The sequence below is a fragment of the Eptatretus burgeri genome, chromosome 14 (assembly GCF_056783735.1).
Source record: "Eptatretus burgeri isolate ZD-2024b chromosome 14, Ebu_testis_v1, whole genome shotgun sequence".
Classification (NCBI taxonomy): domain Eukaryota; kingdom Metazoa; phylum Chordata; class Myxini; order Myxiniformes; family Myxinidae; genus Eptatretus; species Eptatretus burgeri.
The window spans coordinates 15,044,564-15,069,563 of record NC_140974.1 but is presented as its reverse complement, the minus strand read 5'-3'; the positions used below and the strand labels follow the sequence as shown (position 1 = coordinate 15,069,563).

The following is a 25,000-nucleotide window of genomic DNA, read 5'->3' as shown; positions in this document are numbered from 1 at the left end:
GAATAACCGAGCGGTGTTATCGTCGACCTCGACGGTTCGATTAATTATCGGGCGTATTCAGCCCACTACCAACCCTTTACGTGAAGCAAGATGGGGATTCAATGGAGGAAAAGACAAAGCGAAGCGGGAGAACAGTTCAACAATAAAGCACATTTATTCTCGGCACACGGGAAGCACACAAATACAATTCCACCAAATGCACACAAAAAAGAAAACACAATTCCATTTACACAAAAAGCAAACATAAAAGTGAAAACACAGTGCAGAGCTAATACCGACTACCGAGCACACGGCAACACTTATACAATTCTACTTCACAGACGGCGCCGACAACACATACCCAAAACCAAGGAAAAGAAATCCCCAAGAATGAGGTAGGCCTGGGGCCGAGACCGGGTCGGGCCTACCCGTCTGGTGATGAGACGCGGAGCGGCGATGGCCCCGCAACCCGCGGGCCTCGTGGACAGTGCCTGGCAGGGGGTGGGAACGGGGCCCCCTTGGTCGCACTATCTCAGCGCGGGGGGAAACAGGAGGGGGTTGCTGATGCTCGGGGTATAGAGGATCTTTATTATGTGCGACGAGCGTCTCCACCTCGGCCAGGTCGCGCTGTCGGCCTCCCTCGGGTGCAGCTTCCTGCACGACGCGAGCACCCCCTCGTCTGGTGTCGCCGCCTTTCCACAGCTCCGTCCCCTCCGTTCCGACTCCAACGCACACGACGAGCAGCTCCACCGCCCGCGAAGTCTTGACCCTCTGCTTCCGACTCTCCTGCTTCCGACTCTCCTACTCTCCGCCTCTGGACTCTCCGACTCTCCACCCTCCGACTCTTTCTGACTCTGACTGACGAACACCGTCCTTTTATCCCCCCGTAACTTCGCCTTTGACCCCCTCCCTTTGACCTTTCACCTCGCTCCCCATTGGCCCGAGAAAAAGTGGGCGTGAAGGCTTTTTGATCCACAAATTTGCATATATCGATCGTTCTGGAGGCGGGGCCAAATCGCCCCTCGCTCACCGATTGGACGGCAAAAAGTGGGCGTGTGTCGTTTTTGATCCGTTTTTGAAGCAGAAAATCCGTGATTTTGTACACGCTGTTCGACGCGCGTTCTGCATGAGTCCAACACCGGTACCCATGAGTGGCGCGAGATGACGGTGATGCGATGGTGGCGAGTTGTGACGGGAAGGTCGTGGCGGTTGTGGTGAAGCGGTGGTTGTGGTTGGTGGTTGATGTTGTGGTTGTGATCATGGCGGTTGGTCCAAAATAAAGATAGTAAAAGAAAAACGGCTATCCTGAAGAGTCGCAGCTCGCATAAATGACATGTATTCCCACTAGACAACGGGTTTGGGCCTAACTACACATGCACTTACCGAGATACCTCATCGAAGGGACCTGAATGGTGGTTTGCGAATCTGGTAACCACAACACTACCCCCTTCCCTTTTTACAGACTCGTCCCGAGTCGTCAAATTTGTGTGCCATCATGTGTAGTTTTCCCCTAGTACATTTTACCTACGGATCCCTGAGTGCGACATTCATGGTATTCGTGTCCCCAAAATAAATAACCTGAGGGCTGCGTAACTATCTAAACAAACTCACTCACACGGACGACTTAAATAAAATTGCCGGCGCTAAGACAAACATGCCGGGGGCGCACTCATATTTACAGTACATCTTAACCTTAACTTACAAATTTTACACTAAACCATGGCCCAGGATCATTGAACTCTGCAAAGAAAAGCAGTTAACAGGGAGCCAGGCTGCCCACATGCAGTCTCTGGCTCAAGCAATGCAGGTGACAGGGAACGTGGCTGGCTGCTCACACGCAGTCCAAGGCCTTCCCTTTTGAACTGAACTCAGTGAACCACAACGGTGCTTGGGCTGCACAAACGCAGTCTCCGTGCCAGCTCAAGTGGCACACGCAATGAGCACAACGAATGGATGCATGACGGATGGACCGAATGCAGTGAACCACAACGGTGCATGGGCTGCACAAACGCAGTCTCCGTGCCAGCTCAAGTGGCACACGCAATGAACACAACGAATGGATGGATGAATGGATGGACGCAAACACGGTGCACGGGCCGCCACTGCAGGCCCGTGTTGTAGCTGCCAACAGGGCAGTTCTTGCAGCTTGCAAACTGTTGCCTTGATCCTGGCGCACATGGAAACGAACAGGGGGGGGGGCAAAGCAAAAATTGAACGGGGGCTGGTGAACAGGGGCAGTGGGCATGGCATGGCAAAGGCAGCAGGCAAACACAGCCCGCAGAAGAAGAAGGCCGCTGCAGGCAAACACAGCCGGCAGATGAACTGGCCGGCACAGGCCTTGACGCAAAACACGGCCAGCCGATGGCACAGGCCTTGCAGCACAGCAGCTGCAGACGATCCAGCCGGCACAGACCTTGCAGCAAAACACGGCCAGCCGATAGCACAGGCCTTGCAGCAAAACAACAGCTGCCGATGAAGTTGGCCGGCCTCCGCCTCGAAGAAAAACACGGCCAGCCGATGGAGTTGGCTAGCCTTTGCCGTTCAGTGGAGGTTGGTGGAGGGAGTGCGGTGGTGCTGGCCACTTGGAAGGCGGGCTCGGACCTACCTTCCTGTCTCCCTCCCACCTATCGCCTTTGCCTGTCACTGTACATACCCACTCCCTTAATTTGTCAAACCCCAATTTAGCCCCAACTTATTTTTTTTTTTGTTGTTTTTATTTTTACTTCCCCACTATAAATCGTCCCCTAACCCCCTTTATCGTCCTTGTTCGGCTAACCTATCCTGTCACCTAGCCTACTCCCAACCCCTACGTTCCCTTCCCGGAGGGGAACAAGGGAGAGCTAACGTCCTGTGTCGAGGCCCAACTCAAGCCTCAGAATGGCCTCCCCAGAGTTCGGCGATCTTAACACCAAGTGGGTCCAGCGGCCCACAACGACAGCGAGGGGATGGATGGTGCGGAGGGGTACATCTCCTAATCTACCCTAACCATTTAACTGTTAAACTACCCCGGGGCTTTCAACAAGCGCCTCTCGCTTAAACTATTGGTTCTAACAACCCAGATTCCCGTCGCCTGTGTTGGTGTCCTTACAATTTCGGGCCTCGCCCCCCAATTTTCTCTCCGTGCCCTCACACGGTCTCCTGGCTGGGACACGTGGCTCCCTTTGGCAGGCACGACCCTCTGCCGAATCTCCCGCTATGGCACCCCCGGGCACTGCACTGCCTCCGAGCCTACCAGCTCCCTAACACCGGGGAGTGCCCCCCATGGCACCTCCCCTGAAACGCACACGTGGCAGGCCGGCCTCCCGGGCCCCTTTCCGAGGGTCACCCGTGCCCACAACACTGCCCACGCGGCTAATGGCGCCCCGGGCCCCCGCACCAAGCAGGCGCACCCGTGCCCACTACGCTATCCCGGCCCCCCATGGGCCCTTGGCCTACCACGGCCGACTAGCCTGGTGCCCGGGGTACCCACTCAGCGATACTCACCTTTCGCAGCCACGCTCCCAAGCCCGTCAACAGGGCTCCTGCACCCCTCCAAATGGGTCTCGAGCCTACTTTCCCACCAACAGCAAAACGACCTCCATTTTTCAATTTGACTAACCCAGCTAACTCACTTTACTCTGACCCCGGGGTCCCTTGGGCGGGAGTCACTCCTCCCCCCAATCACTCATCGCACCATGCATTCCCCATTCACTCCATACACACAGACCCGCTGGCCTCACTCACTCACCAGGTACTCACCTCACAACTCTCCAACTCTTCAACACACACACCACTGAACTCTGCCATCCTTCTAACTACAACCCCAAACTAACTCGTGCTCCCACGTCGACCCTTAAACTACAGCACGTTCCTTTTAACGCTACGTAGCTAAACTACGTCCCCTCTACACATTCACAAGTCTGTCACTGTCCTCGAATGTCCCAAAAATCAATTTCCCAACCTAAATCTGGCTACAATCCCTCTAACTAATCCATTCCACGGACTCCATGAGGACTTACCCCTGCCCCATGAAGTCGGTCTAACTAAGCTAACCCTTCCCCCTAACTAGTTTCCATCCTGTGCCCAGGTAAGGGGGTCTTCCACCCCTTTCCCAGGAATCCTGTGTACCCGAAAGTGAGGCTTGTTCCTTTTTTTTTTTTCCCATGCGCAGCATCTGCGCGGCAACTCAGAGCTCGCGCACTTTGCACCTGTCCGTGACGTCATGCAGCTGCACGTGTTCCTCGTCCCTCCTTGGACGGGACCATCCGGCAGAGATACCCCTCCTGCCGGATTCCAACCCCACGTGCAGCCATGACGTCACCGTGCGCATAAAAAAAAAACACAAGCCACACGTTCGAGGGGTTCCCCACGCGAACACATGTGCTTTGCCCGTTGGAGCTTAACACGCACGATCGCGTGGAGAACCCGTCCGGTCCAAATCCATTTACCTGCCTAAACTTTGTCCGTCCGCGGGATCGGCAAATCCACCGCGTGCGTTTCCGGACCGGGACTTCACTCTCGCAAGCGAGCACGTGGTGGTCTCGTGCGTTGCACAGCACGAACCGCGTGCTCACTGCTGGGTGAACCCGGCACGGTCCTCGAAACAACTACAGCCGCTACCCGGCTTTCTCTCCTCTGTCGCCGTCGTCGTCTCCATTCAACCCACGCACACCTGCGTGTCACGACGCACACAGTCCACACCATTAAACTCACACCGCGAGACGCGGCTGCGTGCTCCCGCATGCCAACCGACATCTCCCTCTCATTCCGCTCTCTCACACACACGGTCTCCCTTGCATAACCCATACCACTCACACGTGGTGCTCCATTCACTCGTGCCTCACTCACACACGCGGGGGCACTCAACCGCGGTTCCTCATCCACACACGGTGCCTCACCCACACACGCGGGGGCACTAACCCGCGGTGCCTCACTCACACACCGTGCCTCATCCACACACGGCGTGCTGGGAAGCACGTACTCCGGCACCATCGCCACCACACCACTCACACGTGGTGCCTCACTCATACTGGCCGTTTCACTCACACACACGGCCTCACTCACACACGGTGCCTCACCCACGCACGGCGTGCTGGGAAGCACGTACTCCGGCACCATCGCCACCACACCACTCACAAACGGGGTCGCTTCCACACACGGGGACGCACTCACACCTTGCACCACACACACAGGGACAACTACACTGGGGATTCGTGTCCCCACAAGGGTCTCCGGGGCCTCTATACCCCCCAAGCTCTCCGTGCACCCGTCCACAGCACTCGTCCCCTCAATCTCGCAAAGCACGACCGAACTCACCTGGTCGTGACTCGCCTCAAGGCATACTCCCTCCCCTCGTTCCTGGAGGAGGCCATCCAGCTGCTCACACCGGGTCCCTGCACGCTCCGCGAGCTCACCCCCATTATCCTCCACTACCTCCGTGTGTGTGTGTGCGTCACTTACCCCGTCCTCACCGTGCAGTCTCTCCTCTGTCGTTCCCTTCCCGGCTACCGTCACTGCCAACTCTTCACCCTTTACCTCCCTTGTCTCAACTATTATTATTTCCTTTGTCGTCACCTCGTGTCTCGTCTCACACGTTTTGGTCTCCCCATTTAATTTTTCCCTTTCGGTCATCGTCACGACCCTCGCCCAACACGTTCCACGAATTATTTTTTCACCCGCCTCCACCGCGGGCCTGTCAGCCGTTGCACCCCCACCCAGCTCGTTTGCTCCCACACGTGGAGTCGCCATTCCCAGCTCCCTGGTCACTGCCTTCATGCCCGCCTGCAGGCATCGGCCCATGTTCTGCGTCTCACCCCGTAGCTCTTTCATTTCTTTTTTCATTTGCTTGCCCATTCCGTTTATTTGCTTGTTCATGTCTTTCATTTCGTTTGTGTTTGCATCCATTTTTTCGATCATTTTCGCATTCATCTTTTCGTTCATTGCCGCCAGCATGGCGCATAGCTGGGCCATGTTGGATGCACTCAGCTGAGTCGTTTCGGCAAGGGTTGGGGAAGGGTTTTGGTGGAGAGGGGGGGGAGGTGTCATACACCGCGGCCGCTGCCGCACCCACCTCGGGCCCTGGGTTCAGTTGGGCGAGTCCGTGTTCCTGCACAATCAACATTTCCTGCTCGGGGATTCCATCCTGGACCATGGATCCTACACATTCTACATCCATTTCTTATACCCCCGGCTCCCGCTCGCCTTGAGACGCCATCTTGCTTCTCGTGAAGGGTTAATTTGCTCGCTCATAATTTGGAGGGAATCGGGGGTCGCTTCTCTCACCCCTGGACCGATTCCCGTAAATTTAATTGGAGACAGGAGAGCCCGTTTTCCTGTTCTCCGATACCAGTGCCGCGAGGAGGGCGATGAATTTGTATCCCACTCCTGACACCAGTGTTGCGGTCTTCGCGCCCGCCGGCGTGCGAACGGCCACGTAACTCGAATCGCGGCACGTCGCCCACCGGACGGACAATCCAGTCGTGACCCTCTCGGACTAACGCCGGGAACCAGTCACGGGTGGACCTTTCGGTCTCACCGCGATCGAGCCAATCAGCCCCCGCGTGGGATAGGGTTGCTCGCCAAATTCGAACTACCTAAGTACCCACGCGGAGGGTAGACCGGGCGATCGCACCTCGCCGCAGGTCGACTTCGGACACGGGCCACTTAAGCGACCCGTTCCGTACTATCAGAATAACCGAGCGGTGTTATCGTCGACCTCGACGGTTCGATTAATTATCGGGCGTATTCAGCCCACTACCAACCCTTTACGTGAAGCAAGATGGGGATTCAATGGAGGAAAAGACGAAGCGAAGCGGGAGAACAGTTCAACAATAAAGCACATTTATTCTCGGCACACGGGAAGCACACAAATACAATTCCACCAAATGCACACAAAAAGAAAACACAATTCCATTTACACAAAAAGCAAACATAAAAGTGAAAACACAGTGCAGAGCTAATACCGACTACCGAGCACACGGCAACACTTATACAATTCTACTTCACAGACGGCGCCGACAACACATACCCAAAACCAAGGAAAAGAAATCCCCCAAGAATGAGGTAGGCCTGGGGCCGAGACCGGGTCGGGCCTACCCGTCTGGTGATGAGACGCGGAGCGGCGATGGCCCCGCAACCCGCGGGCCTCGTGGACAGTGCCTGGCAGGGGGTGGGAACGGGGCCCCCTTGGTCGCACTATCTCAGCGCGGGGGAAACAGGAGGGGGTTGCTGATGCTCGGGGTATAGAGGATCTTTATTATGTGCGACGAGCGTCTCCACCTCGGCCAGGTCGCGCTGTCGGCCTCCCTCGGGTGCAGCTTCCTGCACGACGCGAGCACCCCCTCGTCTGGTGTCGCCGCCTTTCCACAGCTCCGTCCCCTCCGTTCCGACTCCAACGCACACGACGAGCAGCTCCACCGCCCGCGAAGTCTTGACCCTCTGCTTCCGACTCTCCTGCTTCCGACTCTCCTACTCTCCGCCTCTGGACTCTCCGACTCTCCACCCTCCGCCTCTGGACTCTCCGACTCTCCACCCTCCGACTCTTTCTGACTCTGACTGACGAACACCGTCCTTTTATCCCCCCGTCACTTCGCCTTTGACCCCCTCCCTTTGACCTTTCACCTCGCTCCCCATTGGCCCGAGAAAAAGTGGGCGTGAAGGCTTTTTGATCCACAAATTTGCATATATCGATCGTTCTGGAGGCGGGGCCAAATCGCCCCTCGCTCACCGATTGGACGGCAAAAAGTGGGCGTGTGTCGTTTTTGATCCGTTTTTGAAGCAGAAAATCCGTGATTTTGTACACGCTGTTCGACGCGCGTTCTGCATGAGTCCAACACCGGTACCCATGAGTGGCGCGAGATGACGGTGATGCGATGGTGGCGAGTTGTGACGGGAAGGTCGTGGCGGTTGTGGTGAAGCGGTGGTTGTGGTTGGTGGTTGATGTTGTGGTTGTGATCATGGCGGTTGGTCCAAAATAAAGATAGTAAAAGAAAAACGGCTATCCTGAAGAGTCGCAGCTCGCATAAATGACATGTATTCCCACTAGACAACGGGTTTGGGCCTAACTACACATGCACTTACCGAGATACCTCACCTAAGGGACCTGAATGGTGGTTTGCGAATCTGGTAACCACAACAATATATTAGAAACTTTATGATTATAGGCAAGCATCACTGACCTCCTGCTAGATGTCAATAAGGGTTTTTACCCCAATGGGGTTTTCCATCCTACGGGGTCTAAACACCGCTCGCGTTCTCTCTTTTCTTGTGTACAGTTCATTTGAACATCTATTTCTCCATTATTCATGAACAGAATTCGATGAAAATTGACAGGCATATACTAGACACATATGCACAGGCATTAACTGAGCCCAAAGTGCGATTCCGGCCCTTTGGGCCGAGAAACGGTCCTTTCAGCCCATTTTCTTAAAATTGTTATTAAAAAAAAATTAAATGCGCTGGGTGATGCCCAACACAAAATGAAGTCGCAAATGATGGTATGAAACTCACCTCACTCTTGTGAGGTGTTCTGGTTTCTTTTTCTGATGCGATGAAAATCTTACCAAATTTCAAAACTATCTGTCGTCCGTGCTATTGCTCACCTGAGAGTTGTACAAATGAACTCCCACGGGGTATGTTCGCAATTTGAACTTGTTATTTCACAGTTTACAGTTATAGAAATGTATAAACTAACATTTTAAAGAAATTACACTGTATACTTTGTAACACTTATCACTGTGCTGTAGACATTGTCTCAGGTCGCTCACCTGCAGTGAGTACAAGCCTGCACTTATTTTCATTTAGGGACGCTTTCTATTGGTTTTGTGATTTTTCCCGGTGTATTGGCTTCGATATATGGCGGGCGGCGTGCAAAATTTCAGCTTTCTACATCACTCGGAAGGTACTGAACATTATCGATCAGTCAGTGAATTAGTGAGTTGTTAGAATGAGCTTTATATATTAGATATTAACGGGGTATGCTTACACATTGTAAGCAATAATGAACCGTGCTTCTATATTGTATCAGGTCGCTCACCTGCATTAATTTTTTTAATTTCTATATTTTCATTTGTGGACACTGATAGTTGGTGATTGTTCCCGGTGTATTGGCTTTGATGTCCATCGACACGTGAAATTACAATGGTTCCCCATTGTCTCGGGTAGCTTAGCGGCATTTATTTTTTTTCATTAATGTATTTTAATGTGTTTATATTTTCATTCACGGACACTTTCTGATGGTTCTATGAATTTTTCCAGTGCATAAGCTTTGATGTTCATCGGCACACAAAATTTGAGCTTTCTACATCACCCGGACATAACCGTACATTAATATCAATCATTCAGTAAGCCAGTCAGTGAGTGGTTAGAAAGCTTTTTAAATGTACTGGAGGGGTATGCTTACACATTGTAAGCAATCACAAACCATAATTCCCCATCGTCTCAGGTCGCTCACGTGCAATTCTTTTTTTTGTTTTGTTTATTATTCATTTATTTATATTTTCATTTACTGATGCTTTTCGATGGTTCTGTGATTTTTCCTGGCGTATCGGCTTCGATGTCCATTGACACGAAAAATTATTGTGCTTCCCCGTTTTCTCGGGTCGCTCGCCTGCATTTATTTTTTCATTTACGGATGCTTTCCAACCGTTCTGTGATTTCCCCTGGTATATTGGCTTCGATATCCGTCGGTAAGCGGAACTTCAGCTCTCTATGTCACACGGAAGGTGCCGAATATTAATACGAGTGTGTCAGTGGTTAGAATGATATATATATATATATATATATATATATATATATATATATATATATATATATATATAAATATACATATATATATAAATATACATATATATATACATATATATATATATATAAATATACATATATATATATATATACACACATATATACATATATATTGTTGCGGTTCTTGGAACCGCATGCATACAACAGATAGTTGTCCCAAGACAGTTATGTTATTAATATACGTGCAGATAGACCCCTTCCTTTTGTGTAGTGGGAGGACAAGGGAGTGCATTGCGATGGGCTGTTAGTTAAGATTATTAAATCATTTTTCCTTTTCATTTTATTCCCACCTTTTCTTTTTTGAGGTAAATCTGCCTCGCTTTCCCCTCTTCTCACCACAGCATGACAACCCACAGTACCCTCCCCAACGATCACTTCTGAGGCAAAATCGCAATGTGCACTATGGAGTAGACTGGCGCTTTGAGCTTCCACCGTCTACCCGAGGCCAGACATGTGCGGCGTGTCACGTACGCTTTCGCACCCAGGTGGGCGGGCTATACTGGCATCTGGCCGAAACCCGGCCTAGGATGGCGGACCACGTGAGGGATCGGGGCCAGTCGGAATGCCGACTCAGGCGATGACGTCGGATTCGGCATGGCCCCTCCCCCGACCTCCGGGCTCTATAAAACATGGAGAAATCCTCCGTGTAGTGGTGTGTTGTTGTTGAGTGTGTTTTCATGTGGTGTGTTCCTGTTCCTGACTCCGCCCACACGACCTCACTTCCTGCTTCTCGACCAAGCCTCCTGCCTGGTCCCGCCTACTGCTCCACCCTCGCCTTCTGGACTCTTCCCTTCTCCACTGAAGCTCTTCCTGTTCGGAACATGATAACCACTCGTGCGGCTGTGGCCAGAACAACGCGGCTATTGTCGGGTGCCACACCACGGAGCATCCCTCCCCCTAAACACCCAGGTACCAAAAACTATAACCTCAACCCCCTCCCTCCCTGGCTGCAAAAGTCATTTTTTTCATTGGGGTTTCTTTTTCTGTGTGTGTCTGAGTTTGCTGGCACCTGTCTGTTAAGTAAGCCTGAAGAAGATCTTTTATTTTTGTCACTGTGAATAATCTCACGTCAAATCTGCACTGTGTCTGCTTTAGTAAGTTGCTTGCATTATTGCCGCACCCCACACCTCTCTCCTCTTTCCCTGCATTACATACCCAATAAATCCTTGTCGTACCACATGCTTTTCCTCACTTGCTGGAAATAAATTATTGTTGTATAAATGCTCCCAGCTCGCCTTTGTCTTTTCCCTCATTGAGCCAGCATGGTTCGAATCCAGGTTTAGCCGGGTCTTTATTCCCAACAGTCCATTCCTTCGAGCTGGTACGTCCTTGGTAGTGTTGATTGGCTGCATCCGATCCGGAAAGGTGATCCGATCCGGTAGAGTGATCCGGTTCGGACAAGGCGTACCGAAGGCATGGTTCCCCGGTGGTTAATTTGGTAACCCGATTCCATAGGCGGGAGGACCCAAGGTCACGCGGTTGAGTTATTGGCGTCCACGTCAGTTAAACAACCCGCCGCGTCACGGAATTATCTGTGAGTAACGGCCTACAAACCCGGGGAGTCTGGTGGGAATCAAGGTCGCTTCCCCCACCTAGTGCTCTTCTCACCTGACCCCGCAACAATATATATATATATATATATCTTCTTCTTCTTCTTTCGGCTGCTCCCATTCGGGGTCGCCACAGCGGATGATCCATATGATCCGCATAGTGATTTGGCACATGTTTTACGCCGGATGCCTTTCCTGACGCAACCCTAGTTGCCTCTTACAACACAGGGAAATGGTACACCTATTTTAACTGGGGTATACACCGGCCCAGTACACTGGTACTCATTTCGCCGACCTCGGAAGGATGACAGGCTGAGTCAACCCCCTGGTGTATTAATTCAGTGGCCCAACGGGGCTTGAACTCAGGACCTTTTGGATCCCAAGCCGCTGCCCTAACCACTGCGCCAACACCAGGCTTATATATATATATATATATATATATATATATATATATATATATATATATATATATATATATATATATATATATATATATATATATATATATATATATATATGTATATATATGTATGTATATATATATATATGTATGTATATATATATATATATATATATATATATATATATATATATATATATATATATATATATATATATATCACAATGACTGTATGACATGATGCTATCATTTCCGTAAATTATACCAATGCATCACCTCCAAATTAGGAGGTGTCTGTTTGATACTCAAGCCTTTGCAGACTGAGATTAAAGTCTATGGTCACTAAGAGATGAAAGCAAAGATGTCTATCTCGATTTAACTGTCACCATCCTGTTGGACTGATTGGCATGTAACACGGGCAGATGATGTAAAGATCGTCATCTTAATCCCGATCGTTTTCAAGAAAATATAAATAATGACAATTACATTCATATTTTCACCAAAATAGTCACAATTTTACAACACAGCTCTAAGCACAATTTTCATGCAAAGCATTGTAGAAATCATTGTAAAGGTCAATGTCGAAGGACGTACAATTTTGCATCAAACAAAAGAATAAGCACCTGATTTTGATGCAAAACTACTAATAATTGTGGTTCGTTAAAATGGAAGTGGTAAATCGGATGCAGACAAGTCTCCTGAGAACCTGTCAGGCATTTATCATAAATGATGCAGCATGGTTTGCGACACAGTATAATGGTTTGAACATCTGCTCTGAGTCTGGGAGTTCAATGGTTCAAACTCCGGCCGAGTCATACAAAAGACTTTAAATATAGTAGGTTCTGCTTCCTTGCTTGAAGTTAAGCATTTAAAAGGTTAGGAGCATGGGCAATCCCCATACGTTGCCATCCATGGGGAGGAGGAGATCCCTCCCACTGAGTGCGGTGAGAAAAGCGGTGCCATTGGTGTGATATTGCTGGTACACAGAGTTAACTTGATAGAATCATACATACAGTTCAACAGAAATATAACTCTACTTGATATGGCACTGTGCAGTGTGCACTTTCCAATGGTGCAGTGGCAAATTTGGAAGTACCGGAGTTCTGCAAAATGTCGACCGTGACGTCATCGCCAGATCTACCGTCACATCAAGTATGAACATGACACTTTTCCAATTGAGTCCTCGCAATGAGTGATAAATGAAATGCACACATTTTACCATGATAACAAAAAGTTTCAGAATTCCATTTAAAACAAAAGTCAAATCAGTTTTTCTCCACTCTCGAACCAACTATGTATTGAAATAAAGAATTTTTTTATTTTTTATTTAGCACCATGTGGTATGGGCTGGCAGGATGGCCCAGAGGTATGCATACTCATCTCTAACCTGTCTCACCTGGGTTAGCATACCAACCCAGCTCTAAACTGTCATCCCGGTATTTTACTAGCAGGGAGACGCATCGTGTGTGCCATGCCACGGATGGACATTATGCTGGGCGTCCTGTCTGCAAGTGTTAGTTATTTCATTGTTTTTCACATTAGTTGGTGTCTTTCTTGGAGTTCACGAAAGAAGATAAAGCTAGTGCGGTGAGAAAAGCAGTGCCATAAACATGTATAACGTCATGCTTGTCTGCTCTCCTCTGCCAACATGAGTCCACATCAGTGATGTATTATAGGCCGACCTTTGCTCATACAAAGTGATAGCCATTCAGATACTTCTGAAGAACTGCAGCCACATCACTGATCCACCCAAACTTCAACTGGTTGGAAGCAACCAAAGTTTTCCATGCCTTTACATCTTCCAAGTTGTAAATACTTTTTGTAAATTTAAGATAACTCACTAAATCTGGATATGAAGTGGTTGAAAGTTTCTCACTTCTGGACATTGCTGTATTTGGTAATCCATCCGGGCTTTGACATGCCTATAACATGCATTGTTATAATATTGCTCCATTGAAAAGGTGTCCAACATATTGACACATCCAAGCTTCGGGACAAGCTTTGACCCCAATTATTTGGCAATGAAACTCATGAAAGCACACAAAGCACAATAACTCAACCGATTGTGAACGTGGGTGTTTTCTTTAATTGTTGCGGAGCTAGGTTCCGCCTCGGATAGATTGAGGTGCCAGATGTCTGCTCCGGTGCGCTCTGGCTGGACTCCATCTCTGGCACTTGTCTTGTTTCTGTCCTTCTCACAAAATGACGATACCTGCTCATTTTAACACAGATATTTTAGTTACACCTTTAATTTATCAAATTTATATACTCAAAGGGACCTGTCACCTGAAACAAAGGTGACATTTACCAGCTTTTTGTTGCCCCGCAGGCATCCAAAAACACGAAATATTGCAATTTATTTGTGATGGTGATCTCAGTGTGTAATTACTTTGATGTTAGTGTTGTCTTGAACTTAAAGAAATGCTTGAATTGTCAGAATATTTTCCAAGGCATATTTGGAAATTGACGGAATTTATTGATTTCCGCTCTCACAATTTCTTGAATGGATATGAGTTCCCCCCACTTCTTCTACGCCATTACGACCCTTCTTCATGCAAACCGTTTTTCCCCTCTCTAATTCCCACTCCTGCTACTACACCCGATACCTTCTTTTCTTTCGTCAATGCACTATTTACTGATTGTAGTGCATGTTTCTGTGGACTTTATCTTTGGAAGGGGGTTACTGAGGCTAATCCTTTGAATATAACATGAATAAATGGTGTTTGCCTGTTAATTATTCTATGTTTTGGTGCTTGGATGTATGTTGTGCACGTGTGTTTCTGTGAAATCCCAAGTGTTTTGAGGTTCTCTACCAATTAAGAATAACACACACTACCAATATTTCTTCAGCTGAACACATCGGGAATTGAGAAGGTAGTGTGTCACCTTCACAGCCATCATCCTGACATTTCTGTCATTCCATTCCAAACACCAGCCAATTAAGCCACATCTTCCAGTGACTTATATTAGGGTGATGGTAAATTATTTGAATATATCAAAAACAAACTCACAAATTCATTGTAGTTGTCCTGAGCAGGTACGGGAGGTAAGCGAGAATGGGGACGTTGTGGGTGGTAGTTGGCGAGGACCCTGGGGTGTGGTGGAAGGGCACCTCTCCGCAAAGGAGGCAGAGGAGGTAGAGGAGGCAGAGGAGGCAGAGGAGGGACGCCTCTAGTGGCTGGAGAACCTTGGGGTGCTGCAGCACCCATTGGGATTGAGGCACCACCTACCCGGACCCTAGAATTCAAACATCACATTATAGACTAAGGGGAAGATAGGACTGATGCTTACAAGGAGAGCATGGACATGACATAATGGAATATATGAATTTAGAATTATTCATCAGTGCACAGATAAAGAATAAATTGATTGCAAATTTTTATTGAGGTCCGCATCTGCAAGGATTGTCCTGTGTGAGAAGAACATGAACAGTATAATCATCATGACGTGTTAAATCCAGGCCAGATGAGTGTTGCATATTCCCCAATTTGACAAAAAATATCCCTTAGGTTTACTTTTTTAAAATTTAATCCTTTGGGAAGTCACCAACCATCTGTAGTAGGATGTAATGAAGTTGTACTTGAGTGGCCACAATATACTGAACTTCAAGCATGAGGTTATACCGACTTAATAACCGATCCTTTTGTAACACAGGTGAATGTCACTCTACTCCTTTGGATATTAAGACTGAAGAACCTTTGGCATGTATTATGAGTTCATACAAAACTATAGATTTCCTTGTTTTAAACACATAAATATGAGGAGCCAAGACATGTTAAAAGTGGCAATGACACCCATGACCTGACATTACAAAGGTCTACGACTGACGAAAAAATACCAATAATTTTAAATTTTAACAATCTTATTTAAAACTCTTTTATGGAACCAGAAGACCCTTTAAAGTTTCAACGATTATAAGTAAAATGTTCTTTCATCACTTTACAACATTTAATTCTGTTACTTGAACGTCACATAAACATATTTCCATATGAAACCTAAAGTCACTATACCCCCTCCCCCCAACCCACACCCCTCTTCCTAACAGATCACTGTTTCCTTCCATCTCCTCTCTCTTTCTTCTGTTCATCCAATCTCTCGCTTGTTGCTTCCACATGTTGTGCCACTGCCTCACTGTCAGTGCATTGCATTATAACCTCATTTGCTTGTTCTTACACAAACTGACACTTTATATTCCAATTGCTTTTGAAATACATCCAAAGCTTTAGTGTGTGTTTTCAAAAAAATTGCAGATTGGGGGGAAAGATAGGGTGGAAGTCAAAGGGGTTATATTTAAAATTAACGACCATGGATACCATATTTAATAATATAATAATACCATTCCTTTTCTGCCATAAAGGCACATAGGGCTGCCAAGGCAGTTTGATTGGCAATGACTACAGTCCTGGACAGGTCACCACTCTGACACAGGTTACCCTAAATGGTTAGTAACCCAGTACACCGGTACTCATTTCATCAATCTCAGAAAGATGACAGGCTGAATCAACCCCACCTGGTGTTAATTCAACAGCTGAGAGGGATTCAACAGCTCATAGGGCCTTGAACTGAGGACACTTAGGTCCAAAGCCAGCCACCTTGACTGCGAAGCCAATTTTAAGTCCGGAGCCAGCCACCTTAACTGCTAAGCCAACAACAGGCTCGAGAATACCATATTTATTAACATTGATTTATTCTGCATAGAGAAAAGTTCAAGACATATCATATGAAAACAATGTAAAAGCTTATCTTCTGTAGTGAGTTGTTGCTTTAGAGAGAGAGTGACATCCTAAAATCCAAAGAATATCAATGGTTTAGTCTTGTGGAGTTAATCATCACTTTTACATTACAAGCTTCCATGCGGCAATTGTCAAGTTTTGACTTGGTATTTCTGAATGTAAACACCTTGGCGGACATTCACTTGTGGACACGCCATGCACATTGAATGGTGGAGCATCATCATATTCAGAACCGAGCATGTGCTGGTGGAAAACAATTTGCCTGTTTGGCACTGGGTGCTTATGTCGCAGTGATCACTTTGTCACGGTACAGTACTCCTTTGCAAATGAGGCATATGGTCATGGAAATGCTGACGAGCAAAGCACATTGTTCTGATGTAAGGCAATGCACTTTTCTGGGTATACATCAGGCAGTATAGCTTTGACGTCACTGAGGATGAGCAATGCAGGCTGTCAATATAATGTTATGTGGAAAGGGGTGGGATCCACAGCGAGATTGTATTAAGACTTTAGCATGGACCATGTGGTCACGTAGCTTCGGTTTACACCCTGTATTAAATATTTGTCAGAGGTAAGTCATCGTGTTGAATGTGTGCTGAGTGATTGTAAACCTTCAAAAGAGCAAAGAGTAACACTGTATTGTGGAAAACCTCCTGTCTTCAGGTGAGGACAGTTGAGGACTCATGGACATAAAAGGCACAGAAAGTGCTTTGCACTTTAAAGGAACCTGCATTACAAACTGTTTGGCCAGTGGACTGAAAACAAGGCGTCGAGGTTGGCTGCAGAGCCCTGGAGAGGGGCAGTCCCGCAAGGCAGGGAGACCCAAAGGATTGACACTACCAACAAGCAGTGGGTGGCCAATCAGAAGACCTACTGCCTGTGAAGGCAGTCCCACAGTTTATGAAGACCATGGCTGCCCTTGTGTGCCTCATTTTAGAGCTGGACCTTGAAGGGAGAAACATCTCCCATCTCTGTCTCACTCTGCTTGGTCGCATTTTATTTCCTGGCATCTTCATCGGCTTTGTCATCATTCCCCGTGCCACATTTCACATTGTGCCACAATTGGCTCATGTCTACCGGAAGCCCTCGCCTGCCCCTTTGTTCCTTGTGTAAATCCAGTATTTGGAGCCAATTGTTGGGGTTAGGTTTTATCTCTTCTGTGTATAAGATTGCTGAGTGATACGATGGCCATATGCTCAGCTGAAAGGGGGCAGCAAGGTTTGCTCTGGGAATTGAGGAAGGTATTCAGGCCATTTTAGGTCAGTGGAGGGTGGGGAAGCTATTAAAGAAGGAACTTATGTAATTGTGATGAGTATGGCCAGAAAAAAATTGAATTTCAGGAAGGGAAAAGTTAAACATATTCTATTCCAATGTCAAGAGTTTAATTAATAAGATGGAAGAGCTTGAGGCCAAAGTAGATAGCGACGAGTATGATAGTATCACTCCTGCAATTGTAGTTGCAGGAAGTGAGACATGGTTTAATGAGGAGAGTAACTGGAGGACAAGATTAGAAGGCTACAAGGTGTATTGGTGTGATAGGAAGGAGAGAATTGGAAGAGGAGTAGCAATCTGGGAAAAGAACATCATTGCATCAAGAGAAAGGGTTGAAATTAAGGAAGGAATTAATGTGGAGGATTCTGTGTGGGTGGAGATTAGAGATTGTAAAAACAGTAAGATACTGGAAGGATGCTTTTATAGGGCTCTGGGTGGGAAGGAATTGGAGGAAGGAGTACATGAAGAATTCAAAAGGGCATGTGGTAAATGAAGAGTATTGATTTTGGGGGATTTCAAATTGCCACGGATAGATTGGGTCCAGGAACAGGGAAAGGGCAGAGCAGAGGGGGTTCCTAAGATTTAGTCCAGGATTGCTTTTTAACCCAGTTTGTAGATAAGCCCATGAGGGGGAGTGCAGTGTTAGACCTCCTTTTAAGTAACGACCCCAATATGGTGGAGGAGATGGAGGTGAGGTTGCATTTTGGAGCAAGTGACCATAACATATGCCTGGTGTTGGCTTAATAGTTAGGGTGGTGGGTTTGGGATCCTAGGACCCTGAGTTAAAATCCCACTCGGCTTTTGAATTAATACCAGGAGGGGTTGACTCTGCCTGTCGTCCTTATGAGGTTGGCAAAATGAGTGCCAGCTTGCTGGTATACTGTGTCGGAGTGGCGACCTGTCCATGATTGTGTCCAATAGCCAAGGAGACTGCTTAGGCAGCACCAATGCTCTGCAGAGAATGGTCCAATGGATGTCTGGACCATACCATTGTGTATGCAAAGTTTCTGTTAAGCGTTAGAGTTCAGGATAGTCAAATAAGGCTATTAGATTTCAGGAAGGTAAACCTTGAGGGTATGAGGTGAGAGTTTGGTGATGCAGATTGGGAGAAACTAACAATAGGACAATCAGCATCAGAAAAGTGGGAAACCTTCAAGGACCAAATGTGTAGAGTGCAGAGTAAGTACATTCCAATGAGGTGTAATACTAGAAGCAGAAAGAGACCAGGGTGGTTGAGCAGTGAGATAAGGAATGGTATTAAGGAGAAGCAGAAGGAATTTAATAGGTATAAAATAACAGGACTGGAGTTACATTTATATCACTTTCGCAGTAAACTGAAGCAAGTTGAGAAAATAACTCGGCAAGCCAAAAGAGAGTATGAGAACAACATGGCTAAGAATATTAAACATAATAGCAAGGCTTTCTTTAAAGATATCGGGAAAAAGAACAGGTTAGGGCCACTGTGGGCCCATTGAGGAATAGCACCGGGAGAGTGGTGAGTGAGGAAAGTGAGATGGCAGGCTTATTAAACAGGTATCTTGCTTCAACTTTGACACAAGAGCAGTCAGGAGAATTGCCAACCGCTGAGAGTATCTATCAAGGCGGTGAAGAAATGGCTTTTACAAAAGATCCAGGTTGGAGTGGAGGAAGTAAAGGTTCAGGTAGGAAATCAAAGAGTAGATAAGGCTCTGGGGCTAGATAATATGTACCTGAGAATATTGAGGGAGGTGCCTGAGCAGGTAAGTGAGATGTTAACGGATATTTTTAACAGCTCACTTGAGGCAGGATAGGTACCGGAGGATTGGAGAGTGGCAAATGTTACACCATGATTTAAGAAAAGATCCAGAGAACAATTGGGAAACAATAGACTTGTTAGTTTGACTTCAGTTATGGGGAATGTGTTGGATGCAAGGGGTAATTTTGGAGAATGTTACACAGGAGAAAGATCTGGGGGTGGTAAAAGATATGGGGGGTAAGCAGGTCGCATTGCACCAAGCAGCTCTCGGTAAAGTAAATCGGGTTTTAGGTTGTATTCGGAGGGAGATCATTTATAAATCAAAAGAGGTGGTGTTAACATTGTACAGGAATTTATTGAGGCCACATCTAGAATATTATATGCAGTTTTGGTCACCACAAATCAGGAAGGACATAGATGCCATAGAAAAGGTTCAGTGTTGGGCTACTAGATTGATTCTGTGCCTAGCTTGACTCAGCTATGAGGAGCGGCTGAAGGAGACGGGGCTTTATTCACCAGAAAGGAGGTGGTTCCAAGGAGATGTGATAGAGATGTTTATGATAATGAAAGGTATGGATAAAATAAGTGCAGATTAATTATTCAACAGAGTCGACAGAGACAGAACCAGGGGCCATAGCCTGAGAGTAAGAGGAGAGTCAAGATGGTAGTAAGGTGGGGAATTTCACTCAGAGCATAGTTAATGCATGGAATGGTCTCCCTGGAAAGGTAGTAGCAGCAGAAAAAGTAGATAAGTTTAAATTAGAATTAGATAGGGACCTGGAAGTTTGAGAGATGGAAGTGTATAGGAATTTTGGCAGGACTTTCAGGTAGCGTGAGCATGGATGGGTGATTGGGTGCACATGTTCAGAATGTTGTCTGTGGGGGTCTTGTTAAAGGGCGGTGCATGGTTGATGTTGTGTATTTCTAATACAAGAATTGCCTTCACCCATTCCCATCCCCCGGAAAGAAAAAAAACTGCAAAAAAAAAAGACAAACAATAAACTAATGAAAAAACAACATTTTGCATTTTCTTTGTTATATAAATTGGTCTGGTGGTGATGTGGCACAGGCAAGACGGGCCAAATGACCTCCTCATGCGTCTTGATTCCTTGTGATTGCATGTTCCTTTCATTACCTCTGGTGTTAAGGTGTATGAAGGTTATGTTTTCATCCCTGTCCATTTGTCTGTCTGTTTGTTTGTCTGTCTGTGAGCAGGATATCTCAAAACATATGGATGGATTCGGACAAAATGAGGTGGACAGGTTGGGTGTGTGACAAGGATATTCGATTTTGTGAAGATCCAGATGTGGAACCAGATGCAAGAATTTTTTCATTTTTTTAAGTGATTCTTCACCATTGAGAGATGGGGCTAAAAACGAAATATAGAACATTTCAAAAAGTTGTCGATGGATTATAACAAAACTTTGGATGAGTTGGGTCGGTCACAAGAACAAGCCGATTACATTTTAGTTAAGATCTGGGTGCAGATCTGGCCTATTAGTGGGATACATAATGTAAACTGTTCAGCCTGGTGAAGGTCCGTGCTCTACCGCGTGCCGTTCTCATTCTTATCTCTGTCTGTCGACTGCCAGATATGTGCTGGACCATTTATTGATTGTCCTGTCTTTCCTTATCCCCATATTTCATTGTAAATATCCCACTCCCCTTTTTTATTAAAAGTGTTTTCTGGTTTTCCTTCTATCCCATGCAAACACTGCCAGGTTCGGCTTCATTTGGGTGTTCCTTGTGGAAACATAGTATTGGAAATTGAAAGCAGTGTCGTGAATATAAACATTGTTTGGGTCATTTGCGGGGATCTTGAACCCCCGGCTCAGTCAGTCTGTGTTAATGTAGGCTGTCTGACACAACAATATGACAATGATTCAAAGTGTGATTGAAAGCCATGTGGGTGAAATGCTCAGTGGTTGAGTAGACAAAGGTGTCAATGGAGTGTCAAAAGATGGACACCTCATATTTAAGGGAAAATACAAAGCCGCAGAGAAGGTAAGGTGATACAGCGATGAAAAATGGCTGTTTTGTGAACCAGTTTTAAGAACAGCTCCACCAGGAAGTATCACTACCTTCAAGGCCCAAATTAAAACAAAAGGTACAGCGGTGCAGATTCATTCACGAGTTGTAATAAATTACCAGGATCTTTCCAACAGTGAGGTGGCAAAGGATATCAATAATATAATTCTGTAGTTTGCAGATGGCACAAAATCAGTAGCACTGTGTAATTCACAACAGTCTGTTAGTACTCTCCATACAGAGTGCAGCCTGTGGCTGCTGGTTACATCATTGGTTGGGACGTGGCTATGCCGCTGATGCAGTGTCCCCCTTACCAGTGCACTGGTGCTCATTTTGCCGACCTCGGAAGGATGACAGGCTGAGTCAACCTCCTGGTGTATCTTAATTCAGCGGCCAATGGGGCTTGAACTCAGGACCCGAGGATCCCAAGCTGCCACCCTAACCACTAAGCCAACACCAGGCTTCTGTTAGTACTCGGCCTCAGGCAGATCTAGTGTGAAAATGTAAACGATATGGCACTATCACATCGAAAAAGGAGTTCAAACTTAATGCTTCCTGATGCAAGAGAAAAATGTCATATTTCTCTTGGCTAGCTCGGGTGAGCCATGTTGCAGCTCTCGTTCTAGTCATCTTCATCAATGATTGTCTGTCTGAGATTTCTGTTGACTGTATTAAACTATTTGCAGATGACACAAAGCTATATGAAGTTGTCGATACCCAAGCTGAAGCCTAAGCCCTATGTGATAGCAGTTATGGAATGGTCTTGCAAATGGCAACTTCCATTCAACAAAGAGAAGTGCAATGTGGCCTATTATGGAAGGGGCATCCAAAAGTTTGCCTACCCATTGGAAGATGACCCTGTCCCGAATGACGTGAAAACTGAGAACGAAGAAGGAGAATTGGGTGTTCTGTTTGATACAAAGTTAACCTTCAGCTCCCATGTTACAGAAAACCATATTATGACTAACATTGGATTGCTGTAACTCGGTATGGTGCCCTATGTATTAGAAGGATGATGATCTACTTGGAAAAAAGTCTAATCAGCCTGCTAACTGACCTTCGACACTAAAAATTTCCAGACAGATTGAAAGCATTGAAGTTACCTACATTAGTCTACAGAATACAATGGGCTGAACTCATCCACCTTAAATCATCAAGGGAATCTACCAAATTGATGTCCATAAATTATTTAAGATGGGTGAGAGGCTCGAACTAGGGGCAGCAGAACTACTGATTCCAAATCCAACAACAACAAAAAATTCTCTCATAAAGAGTCAAATGGAACGCAGTCAAGGATATATTGTTAATGCTATGACTATCACCAGTTCAAGTCCGCACTGGAGAAACATTTGGTTGACAATCCAATGAAGTACCATCCATACCAACAAGGTTCCAGTCTCGAAACGAGGAACAAATAAATAATGCCTCACATCTCGACATCCTGTAAATTCTGCCTCCGATGTGCATTAATCCACGACTCGTGACTATGGTTGCACTTGGTGTCGTTTCCGCAGTTGGAGAATTGATGAAAAATGAAGTTGTATACAATGGTGACCAATCTTTCCTTGAGCATGGCTTTCAGTTCAGTAATGGTGGTTTCAAAACTTTCCTTGTGTGGATGATTGCAAAGTTTTATTTTGACATCATATCATGTGCCTTGTTGAAAAAAGGGCCAGTATCTGGGAATCACATGGCATTCCAATTTAAAGCTTAAAAACGAGTGTGGAAAATGTTATTTTGTTCTACTTTTTTCTGAGAAACAGGATCTTGTAAAAAGACAGAAAAGTGGACAGTAATGGAAGAAGGAACTTGAGGAGACTATAATGGAGGGTAGAGATAGACGTAGTGAGGGGTTGTCAAGATGGCCTCGAGGTACGTGCTGTCTATCCTGTCGAGGTACGTGCTCTCTAAGCTGTCTATCCTGAGTTCGAATCTCGGCCCAGCTATAAACTGTCATCCTGGTGTTCCACAGGCAGCATGATTCATCATGTGTGCCGTCCCTCGGATTGATGTTAAACGGGTGTCCCATCGGCTGGCATTACCCAGGCAAAAATAGCATTCCTTTCCTGGAGTAATTATCTGCAGACTACTGTAGTACGACCTGATACCAACAATAGTATATGACAGTACTACTCTCATATACTATAGTTATAACTGTAGCATTTTGCCTGGGGTGGTTTGTGGACATTAAATAAGAAGAAGGTGTCCTTCACGAAGAGTAGGCGAGCTATCGCAGGCACCAATTCCAAATTCCTGCCTTAACCTTGGTTGAACGTCAGGCCTGGCCAGCTGGTTCGTGAAATACTTTGGTCAAACTTCCTCCAACCAACCCCACAATAACGTGGGAATAATTATGGAAGAAGAAGAAGAAGAATAAGAAGAAGAAGAAGAAGAAGAAGAAGAGGAAAAGGCCCCACAAACAGAAGAGCAGTGTTGAGATTAATCATTCGGTCTTACTTGAGGATGGAAAAGAAGAAGAGGATACTATGTTGAATGAGCTGTCTAGAGTTCAGATTGGAAGATGAGAGACACGAGAGGAACAAAAGGAGCTGCATCTGAGAAAATGTATGAAGAAAGTGTGGAGGTAGTGAACATATTGTCCACTTATAATTATTGGGACATGCACCTGCCTTTTAGTTGCCGAGCCTGGGTTTGAATCCCAACCCAACCATAAACGAGGGAAAAATTTGATTTATGTCACGTGCATAACAACACCTGAGATTTGTCATGAATTTGCAAGCGCAAAGTTATTTTGGCAAAACGTCAGGAACTCTGAAGGTTATTCTCCAGCGTTATAGGTCTGACAAATTACCAAGTTAAAAAGATATCACAAAACTTTAGTGACTTTTACTTCTCTGAGCAACGTTAAACTGTAAAGATGCAACATAAATATGTCTATATATATATATATATATATATATATATATATATATATATATATATATATATATATATATATATATATATATATATATATATATATATATATATATATATATATATATATATATATCTTTCACCCACGAATACTTTATCGAATGAGATTAAAAATAAATTGCAAATCACTCAAAAATAGAGATTATAAAAGACAGTTAAAGTGCAAACAATGATTTGAAGCGTTGTGAAAAAAGACCCTTTTGTGAGTCAATTTTTGTTAAAATTTTAAAACGATACAAACACTAACCTGGGCAATCTTATGGTTGATGAAACCTTGAATGATATCTGATCACATCAATATCCTCCTGCAGTAGCTAAAGCTACTTCATATAAACTGTTATACCTGTGTATGAGAAGGCTGGCAGGATTGCTGAGAGGTATGTCAATTGGCCTTTGAGTTGTCTTTCCTTGGTTCAAATCCCGACCCAGCTATAATCTGCCATCATGGTGTTTTGTATGCAGGGCGAGGTATCAGTGCATGCGTCGCCCCTCGGATGGTCATTAAGCCAGAGGACTCATCTGCCTGCACTGGTTGCTGGTGGACATTAAAGATCCCACGGTATCTTTCATGAAAAGAAGGCGA

The 25,000-nt window shown here is 46.1% G+C and overlaps 1 protein-coding gene across 3 annotated transcripts in view; it reads right to left on the bottom strand.

The window, feature by feature from the left end:
• Positions 1 to 25,000, bottom strand: part of LOC147012698 (KH domain-containing, RNA-binding, signal transduction-associated protein 2-like) — a 98,230-nt gene that overhangs the window by 19,198 nt on the left and 54,032 nt on the right. For all 3 annotated transcript variants that reach the window (XM_085853781.1, XM_085853782.1, XM_085853780.1), the window contains one exon: positions 14,724 to 14,949. In XM_085853781.1, coding sequence (XP_085709907.1) covers positions 14,724 to 14,949 — 226 coding nt within the window. The remainder of the gene's footprint in view (positions 1 to 14,723; positions 14,950 to 25,000) is intronic.